Source organism: Diadema antillarum, unplaced genomic scaffold (genome assembly GCF_040938485.1).
Source record: "Diadema antillarum isolate AM-2024a unplaced genomic scaffold, OU_Dant_1.0 seq00000124_RagTag, whole genome shotgun sequence".
In the NCBI taxonomy this organism is placed as follows: domain Eukaryota; kingdom Metazoa; phylum Echinodermata; class Echinoidea; order Diadematoida; family Diadematidae; genus Diadema; species Diadema antillarum.
In genome coordinates this window covers 1,893,608-1,903,931 of record NW_027271204.1, presented here as the reverse complement: position 1 = coordinate 1,903,931, position 10,324 = coordinate 1,893,608, and the positions used below count along the sequence as shown (strand labels likewise).

Here is a 10,324-nt window from a genome sequence, read left to right as displayed (position 1 = left end):
TGTAATACGAAAGATAAAAAATAACTTTGACACAGTGGAAAGCGGAACGATTTTCAAAATTTGGTTATGTAACAAATATATACATATGGCTTGCAGTACATAAAGTGACTTGTGACAAATTTGTGCTATGATAAGGGTTTGTTTTTTATGTTTTTACTAGCAATCAGGCAATACATCCTATGCTCTGTTGAATTGATTGCATTTTCTATTTGATTGTGCATTTTAATAGAGAAAAATTATATCAATCTCACAAATATAATATTTGTTTATATGGCTTCTATTTCAATATCTTACAAATGGATGGTGTTAGTATTTTATCATAATTTTCCCTTTATTTTCATAGTGACATTCAACTCCACTGATGGCATGATAAGCAAATGTTGCCAATTTGCATTTAGCTTTTTACCATAATCAAGCACTGTAACCCACTACTTTGGCGGTCTTTCCAGAGCACAAAAGCTATTTTCCTTTCATCACTCCAACAAATAAGTATATGAACTGCATAGATGAATTTATTTTCTGTACAGATGAAGAAGGGAAACATCAAGTGAATAAGTGACTGTCCTTTAAAGTCTAACTGATGTAAATAGGCATCACAGAATCTGTATCCGTACAAGAGTCTGGTCATACAAGTCTATGAATACATCCTGAGAAGTATAATGCATGTTCTACAGTGTAAAGTTATACGTAGAGCACAACCGGTGGTACAATTATACATTCAATATTTCGAGCCATTGTTAATTCTTCACCCTTTCCTCTTTTTCTCTCTCTCACTAGATGAACTTCTAAAGGAAAACCTTCAGTCCCTCAGCTCTTGTGAAATCACCACGGCATATAATATCTGAAGACTACGGATCACAGTGTCTTCATTTTATTTCGTTGCTGATGAATCCCAATGGAATCCCATTTTCTTTGCTCATTTTTCCACTAAAAAACAAAAAACATTACATTGTCTATTACTTTGTTTGTTTGTCTGTCTGTCCGGCTGTCTGCCTGTTTGATTGTTTCCAGAGTTTGTCTTGTGCGCAAAAAAAAAAAGTGGTGGTTGTTCCCTCCTTCATGAATGCATGGTACCGAACTCCCGTCACGAGAGGACGAATCCCAAATCGATGTTTGGTCTCATCCACCACTGCTGGAGGTCTTACCAGCAGAAACCCACACTAGCTCAATGCGTGAGAAGCAAGACTGAAATTGTGTGGCTCTGGTCTATGGCTGCAATATTCAGCAAGAAATTTTATTCCATTACCAAATACTCCCGGGCCCCTGTTTCATAAAAGATGTTAGGATGGCAACTCTTGCTGGAATGGCAACTTCCCATAGCAACAGCCAATCAGGAAGCTGGATTCTTTTTGTTACTATGACAATTACCATTTCAGCAAGAGTTGCTATCATATCCACTTTTTATGAAATGGGGCCCTGGTGCTTGCCTCATTAATGTCATTCCCAATGTAATGCTAAAATCATCACATTTACTTTGCTTTGGTAATAAGCCCCACTTTCCCCAGAACAAAGTTATTGATGCAGCAAAGGAGAGATAGAGGGGGAAAAAAATTTTGTTTTTATTTTTGGGGTTTGAATACACAGACTTTCATAATATAGAATGAGCAGTTATCCTCATCAAATAATGTATTCTGTGACACTAGTTCTATACAAAAAGTTACTCTTTGTGTTGAGCAAATTATACAGGACACTTTGTGTACGGTATCAGCACCACGTATGTGTTCCTCTCTGTAAAACTCTTGGAGGCTTCGTACATAATTTGAGCAAGAATTCGTCAGTGAAATCGGAGCAACGCTAGTTGGTTGAAAAAACACGCCATCCGTCAGCATTTAGGGCAATGTCTTGCATGACTTGCCCTGGAAACTGTTTTCACGCAGTCTGTGAACCTTTGTGTTTCACCGAATATGCAATGTCATTGTCAATAATATTTTTGATTTTCATAGAAGTTGTTTAAGAGCTCAGATTTGAGATTTTACCAGTGCTTTCCCAACAGCTTGTTCCAACACTTTCTCACACCATGCCTTCACTTTGCATCACAACAATGTCAAGTATTCCATAAACTCCAATGGCAGATCCTTCGTGAAAGACTCAAACTGCTCCGATCGATGAATTGCGATTAGATCCACACCACATGTCGCTAGTCCAGTCTGCATCCTAACGTTCTGTATGTGTGTGGCGCACCTCGTACGATTCGGGTTTGTCTCACAGCAACAAAATAAAATGATATTCCGGGATCGATATCGTGGCAAGCTTTCGTTGCACTGCATGACGCCTCGAAGAACCCTCCCACAATCTCTCTGGATTTCCCCCTTGGGGTTCGTTCGCTCTGAATACTACACAGTCAGTGATGATAGAGGGCGCCCTTCTATACCGCTGTGCTCTCCCCGCTCAGCTCCTGGCTTCTCGACTTTGATCTGATCTGTTCCGGCGTGGCGTTGAAAGTTGAGCTGTACGCGTTCATGTCTTGCCGAAGCTTTCGGCCCAGGGCTCTACCCAGTGAGCCCTACAGAGAGAAATAAGGGAGATATTTGATGTCAGTCTACGGTATGAGATAGCCCCTTGAAAATTATCATATACTGTAGGTACATATTTTTTTCTTTCAATGTTAAATGAAAGACCAAAGACTTTCATACTAATACAGCTCTATGGTAATCTTTTACTATTGATGCATTGAACAAAGTTTTAAAAAAATGACAAAACAGTCCCACATACCCATCTCGATGTTGGTTTAAATGCAATCAAAGATGGACCTCACAGTTTTTTGTTTTTTTTTAAGTACTGTCAATTACAAGAGATCACCTTGAGAATATAACAAAAAAAGGAGAAAAGTTCTGCTACAAATGTCATTCATGTCTTTCTCTTCCATATTTTTCCTTTCAGTAATGACAATAATAAGCACTGAATGATGTCATTTGAACTGCCTCTTCTCAGAGGTCGAGACTCACCCTAAAGGTGGGTCTACTCCTGCCGCTCTCCCCATTGCTATGGTAGGATCTGTGGAAGGAGGAGCTGCCGAGGGCGCCAGCACTGGAGCGGCGGGGTCTGGTGGTGGTGGTGGTAGGGGTCTCTCTGTCTCCACTGGTGGCTTGTAAGGCAGATCTGGATATTGGTGGGAAGAGGAAGGAAGGGGGGGGGGGGGGGGACAAGAACAACAACAAAACAATTCAAAGTAAATAACATGGATGAACAGTGAACCCAAAAGATCTGTTTTCATGGAAAACTGAGTGCTACTTTCGGCTCAGCTTAAAATATGTCTGTTCATATGAATGACACCAGTAACACTCAATATTCTTAAACAAATACATACAGTTCAAGTAAATAATGCCTTTTATGCACTGAACTGTGATGATGGAAAATGCATCATGTCCTCAGCTGAAATCCAGAAGGGCATTCAATTACTGCTACAAAACTAGATGCAGTAGTGCCCTTCTAGTTCTGAATTGATGAATGTCACCAATCACTGAGACTAAAATGTCCCTCTGAGCCATATTCAGGGATGTCCACCTTGTATAGCAGCACTGCAGTATTCTGAGGGCTGAAAAGGTGTTTTTTTTTGTGTGTGTGAAAATAGCAGTATTTTTTTTTCTTTTCTGCAATAGGTATGTGTGGTAATACAATTGAGAAAAAAAAACCCAGCATTCTAATTCAAACTCGCAGAATTTTTGAAGTGAAAAAAAAGAGAGCAAAACACTGCAAAACTAGAAAAGCACTCTAAGAGCGCAGACCTCCCCCACACAGCTACTTTCCACCGATGATCTTGCTCTTCCCAAAGAGATTTTTTTCCTCTCCACCAATGGTGGAAAGCTCTTTGGGCTCTTCCATAGAGATCAGTGATTTCCACCCATAGGTATACATGCTGAAAAATTGCCCAATTTCCCAATATAGAAGCCTTTATTACGTCATAAACCCTCAGCTGCGCGGCACGCCTCGCCCTAGCAGAAACTAGAGCATGCACTTTAGTGCGCGTTTGAAAACTTCAAAAATGCGCAGCTTGAACTCCCAAGTTCATTGACTCTACCTGTCAAAATATAAAAAAATCCTTCATAAATTCCCAAAATATACTTGGATCACTACCAAAATTTAATCATTTGTTACTTGTGTCATTCTAAACCTTTCCTGTAAGTTTCATCAAAATCTCTTAACTACTTTTTGAGTTATTTTGCACGCAGACAAACAAACAAACAAACAAACCAACAAACCAACGGCAGAGACTCCAATCCCAAGCACCTTCTGATCTGGAGATTCTCCCGCCCGAAACCCCTAGCAAACGGGAGACTCCAAGTTGATGTGTGCGAAGCATGAAGTTCCAAGGGTTCTAGATGTTCTCTGGTGCTATATAAGGCTTATTTTTTCAACATACGATAGCAATAAGTAAGAAATCCTTTCCACCGGGAGACACAGAGCCAGGGCGGGAGAAATCAAATCTCAAACGGGAGAACGGGAGATTTTGCAAAAATGGGCTTTCGGCGGGAGATCTCCCGTCGAAAACGGGAGAGTTGGAGTCTCTGCAACGGTAACGATAACATAACCTCCTCCCTTGGCGGAGGTAATTAGTAACAGTTGGCATCTCTGCATATCACAAAATTATTTGGAATACAATGACCAGCATCACTGGTACAGCCAAGCTCTCACCTGGCAGGCAGCACAAGTGCATTGAGTTCGGTGGTCAGGTGCCTCCTGATGATGTTCTTGCTGGATGGAATACCAAGGGCATTGGCCATGGCCTCGGCATCAAATGAGGACTCTAGGACCATGAGGGCGCCGTGGACTCCACTGTCTTGTAGATTCTCTGCATACTCCTGATATTGAGAGAAAAAAGGAGGAGATATAATCACAACTCCATGCTTGCTACTTTTTTAGGAATTGTTTGAGACCAATACAGTGCATTGAACTCTTATATACTTACATATAAAATCTAGTATCATTCTTTTTATTAGTAATATGTTTTCTAGAAAGAATGATGCCTTTTTCCTATTTAAAATCAAACTAGAAATACAGAGCAAGTCCTTCAAAAACAAAAATGCAAACATACAAAAATCAGAATATTATGATTTACAATTCTTAGTCATTCTATTTATTTCATTTCCCTTTATTTCTTATTTTTAGGGGGGAGGAGGGCAAGACAAAAAAGGAAAACAACGACAAGCAATCTTCTAACATTGAGGGGAAGGGTTGTTTCAAAGCTCTACAACAAAACACAAAAGAAAAGAAATAAAAAAGAAGAAGAAGAAGAAGAACAACAACAACAACAACAATAACAACAAACAATCATCATCTCACATTGAGGTCAATACTCCTTGCCCACTTCATGACCCTCTGTGTGGTCCAGACCAAGGGGTCAATGTCCACGTCTTGGCTCTGGGCTCTCCTCTCGGCCAGCATCTAAAACAAGGGAGATGGAGAAAAGGACAAGACATGCATGGACACAGTGAGCATGTGGTCTGGAGTTTGTAGCTGCACTCTGCAGGGCTGTCAACAACAACTCACACATTAACGTTAGCAACGTTAGTAGAGCACATCAGTGAAAGTTTGAGGAAAATCGGGACAATCGATGCAAAAAGTTATCAATTTTTAAAGTTTTGGTGTTGGACCCACTGGATAAGGAGATTACTTGAGTTTATGACATCATGTGTGGACAACAATATGAAGAAAATTAAACATGCTTTCACTTTTCTAGCGTAATTAAAGAGCACTTCACAAACCGCTCTCAGAAAGCAGGCAGAATATTTACTACCCTTAACAAAAACAGTATCTAGTTGATGGAATGTGTAATTTTCATGAAAAAATAGTTTTTGTAGAATTCTCTTTATATTTTCTTTCCACTGTTGTCCACACATGATGTCATGAATTCTAGTAGTCTCCATTACAACACCAAAACTTTAAAGATTAATAACTTTTGCATTGACTGTCCGATTTTCCTCAAACTTTCAATGATGTGTTCTACTAATGTTGCAGCGTTCAATCAATCTACATTCTTTGCTCTTTGGGTTTTGCTTTCCTTTAACACCTACATGTATCAGAGAGAAACCTGTGTTATACATACAGACTGTACATCTCAATAGGTGACAATGATATCCAAATTAGCAAAAGCTTTAAACATTCCTTCATCAGAACACGAACAAATACTTGTAGGAACCATTATATGGGAGGTGTGTCAGCATTTAGCAATACACTTAAACTTCTACAAGAAGTCTCTGGTGCAAAGCAGTATCTTATTACAATATTGCATTTTAGTCTGAAGTGTTTCATAGGGTGCTGTACAAAACAGTCTCTTTCATATGAGCCCTAATCTGGCCAAATACTTCAGTTGTGGAACCAAAAGCATAAAAAATGTAATGATTGATCCCAAAATTGGAAGATGAGAGTTAATCCCGATGTTTGAAATTCACAAATGACTGTGATTTTTTTTTTCCTGGTCTCTGCAAGATTTCATAAATTGAACTAGTTTCGTCCAATCTCTCTCAAATTGTAAGATGTGCAGTAAAATCCAGAGGTGTCAATGGAATGATGGTAAGACAATAGCTTCTGAGTATAACAAAATTCACCCATGGCTGTGGTGAGGTTTGCACACTTCATTTCTTGAGGTGCTGGTAATTGGACTGTGAAATTGATTTTTGCTCTTCCCTTCTTCCCAACCCCTCTAAGTGCTTTCTCCTCACCAAGCTGCCAATAGATATGGATGGGTGACTGACAAGCTACTTGCGTCACATGCAATTAACCAAGAAGTTTTTATTCATCAAAATTGCTTGATTTTAGCACGCGAGGAGTAAAAACCCATCCTGGTGCATTATACCACACATGATTCTTACTAAACTGAGAACTAACAACAGCTCTGCAAACAGAAACAAATATAGAATTTGCTCAGGCAAACTTATGCAACAACTTCATTCATATCAAATGATAAATTCATTCATAAATTGGCTTTTGCCAAATTAGAGTATAATATTATGGACAAGTCTACCTGATTTTTCACGGGTATGGATAGAGTTTTTAAGAAATGAAAAGAGGACTCTATAGACACACCTAATCACACTATTCTACCAAAAAGTGTTTACGAAAAAATGTCAAACACACAATTTTCTGTTCCTTTTATGATCCCTTGCTCTTGCTCTTTCAGAAAATGTGAAAAACTCAAGAATGGCAAGGCTGACACATTTCACCTATTTTCGGTCCTTACACAAAATCAGTGTGTGCGACTACTAATCCATGACACAATCGGACAGACATAGAAACAAACGAAAACTCACTGCTTTATTGAACTTGAGCATGCGAAGAAGCTCAATGCCATGCTGCAGGCTGGCTTGGTGAAACTTCCTCGTCACCTTGAGGTACTTCTCAAGGTCTCGCTTGGTCAGGCTGTTCAGGACGTGGCCGTCCACCCGCTCTGCCTCAAAGGTCAGCGAGTGTTGGGACAGACCCAGGTCCCCAAGCCACGTGCGGGCCACCCAGCAGTGGTCCAGCTCAGCCGCCTTGGGGAACTTGCTGCAGGGCCACAGGGAGAAAAAATTGAGGTTGGTGGAATCCAGAGGGATGGGGGGGGGGGGGGGGGGGGTGGGGTAGGGATGGAGGGTAGTAGATGTGGAAAAGTGGAAAGGGGAGGGAAAAGAGGGGAGAAAAGATTTAGAGGAGTACAGTGAAGCAACCATCAACCAAGATTCATATCACCAATCAGTGAGCCTCGAATCTCCCCCCCCCCCCCCCCAACTAATTTTTATCCAGTTCAGGATGGACTGATTTTGATATAACAAACATTTTCCGCTGATATCTGACCGAGTATACTCGGGTGATATCTGACCGAGTATACTCGGGTTTAATCTTTAACAGGTTAAGGATTCGATGACTGTGAACCATGGTTTTGGTTTTAAGAGTATGTACAAGATTATACTTTGAATAGGACTCTGTGTGAAAAATACCAAGCCGAAAAAGCAAAAACCCTTCATTGTGGAATCATAATAAACACTCATTTACAGATCAGGGTGACTCAAGAGAAGTTTTTAAGTTAATCACACCGGTTTCTTATACACAGTACTGGTCCATATTTCATCACAAAAACCCTAACAAAATAACTCTATTCATCACATTACATTTACATGTTCTCAAAGACGTGGCATACAAGGCATGTCACTGACATTAGACATATTTGTGATGGCATGCACAAACATCATGAACTCTATGAGAGTTCTATTGTCATTGGTCTGTGTCCTGTCAAGAACACGGACATCTCCAACTCCCTGGTACTACTACATGCATCAGGCAGTGTACCCTGAACAAAAGACTCATTTAATCATAAGCACAGCAGGTTTGTTGGGGGAAGGTTAAAATGTCTGTTTTGTCGTAAAAACCTTCCAGCATGGACATAACACCGGAGAGATGAGAAAGACCCATCACTCACCAGTCGCTAGGCACTTTGTGTTGGTTGATAGCCAGCCTCAGCTTCCGCCTGTGCAGCACGTTGCTGACTCCCATACCGGACTCCAGCTCAGCATTCGACAGACCCAGGAGCACCTGAGGGGAAGAGACGAGACACGACATTCCAGGATCATAAAGTGTATCAAGGTTTTCTGACTGAGCTCACTGTTTCTTCAAACTCAGATTCATTCAAATCACATTGACAGGAAAATACATTTAAGAATAAGATCCATACACACTTTGAGATGATATGTACTCACATCTTTGGCTGAAATGATAATAATCAATGATGATGATGATGATAATGGTGATGATGACAACGATGATAAAAATAATAAAGATGGTGATGATAATTATGATGATAATTGCTGATGATAATGATGACGATGATGATGGTGGCAATAATAATGATGATGATGATTCCTGATGATAATAATGATGATGATGATGATGATGATGGTGATGATGATGATGATGATGATGATGGTAATAATGATGATGATGGAGGTAATACTAATGATGATGATGATGATGATGATTGATGATGATGCTAAGGATGATGATTGATGATGATGCGAAGGAGGATGATTATGATGATGACGATGACGACATTTACCTTTCCGCTCTTGATGTTCTCGGCACAGGCCCTGCTGTACTGTGGCAGACACATAACCAGCTCCAGCCACGCCACCACCATGTTGGCCTTCCACTGCGACATGGGCGTCGACTTGCACTTCTCGGCCAGCCGCGCCTTCTCCTGCTCGTCCAGCGAGAACAGCTCCAGGGTGCTGCTGTGCCGGGAGTTGGACAGGTTCGTGTCTGTAGAGGGCGACATGCAGCAAAAGACAAGAGCGTTAATGGGAACACTTATATAGATACGTAAACGCATGATATCGCGACAACCTTGTGAAAATGTGTGGTGTATTTTTTGCTCATTTCTCGGGTTTTAATGAAACTTCATTGTTTCCTCTATTTGACTTCACCCTTTAGTTTGAGGTAACCATCGAGAAATTACTCTGCACAATCCTCCCCCCCCCCACTCCTGACTCATGCATCATCTATCCTCTGTGAAAATGGAAGAAGTGTGTGGGCATGTGTGTTGCTCACTGCTTATCAGATACGGCCTTGACCATCATGACCCTATTTGCTTCAAACTTTTGATTCCTGTCGCCACAAATTTGATTTCACCCTACACACTTCCACCCTTAGTATGCTCAGAAATGATTAATCCCCGACTTCAGTCACATCTTTTCTTTTACCCCTCTTTTTTTTTTCTTTCCTTCTTTTGTTGTTTCCAAAATACTTTCCTAACGTGAACAGGAAGGAACTTTCTCTTTTCCGAGGGAACATCGCTCGTGACGAAGCATCAAGCCTGGTGGAATTAGTCACTCTCCCCGCTGGAAATAAACTACATGTACCAATGACTGCAAACCCATAAGCTGCAGTTGAGAATGTGGAAGGCACTTAATATGATGTGCAACACATGGCCTGCCTGTTGTTAGATAGTGTACAGTTGGTACCTACCCATCCTGGCCCCTCAGAGCCCCCATCTCCTTCACAAAAAAAAAGAAACCCCAAAAAGGTCAGAGAAAGGGAGAGCATAAATTTGTTCCTTTTTTTTTTTATAGCGAACATTTGTGCATCAACCTCCCGGAAGCACATTCATCTTGGACTGGCACGCAATGTACACATTCGTAGCAAATTTCCTTACTGCAATAAAAGTAGATATTTTTGCGTGAGTAATTATTCACACGGGATAAGTCTTGCATGCTTTAAATTCCACAGAATCAAGACATGAACGACTGGAACATATAGCAAGCGAAAGTATTTGCATGCTTTTATTTCCGTGCTGGTTTCTGGTTGCGCAAAATGTACGGAAATTTCAACACCACGAAAATTTCCACTTTTACAGTAT

The 10,324-nt window shown here is 40.6% G+C and overlaps 1 protein-coding gene across 1 annotated transcript in view; it reads right to left on the bottom strand.

Moving 5' to 3' along the window:
- Positions 1-1,122: 1,122 nt before the first annotated feature.
- Positions 1,123-10,324, bottom strand: part of LOC139727249 (kazrin-like) — a 44,722-nt gene continuing 35,520 nt past the window's right edge. Inside the window, exons 9-15 of the mRNA XM_071638206.1 lie at positions 9,026-9,228; positions 8,393-8,505; positions 7,248-7,482; positions 5,281-5,382; positions 4,633-4,799; positions 2,946-3,099; positions 1,123-2,503 (exon numbers count right to left, since the gene is read on the bottom strand). Of these exons, the coding sequence (XP_071494307.1) occupies positions 2,366-2,503; positions 2,946-3,099; positions 4,633-4,799; positions 5,281-5,382; positions 7,248-7,482; positions 8,393-8,505; positions 9,026-9,228 (1,112 nt within the window). The 3' untranslated portion in view covers positions 1,123-2,365. The remainder of the gene's footprint in view (positions 2,504-2,945; positions 3,100-4,632; positions 4,800-5,280; positions 5,383-7,247; positions 7,483-8,392; positions 8,506-9,025; positions 9,229-10,324) is intronic.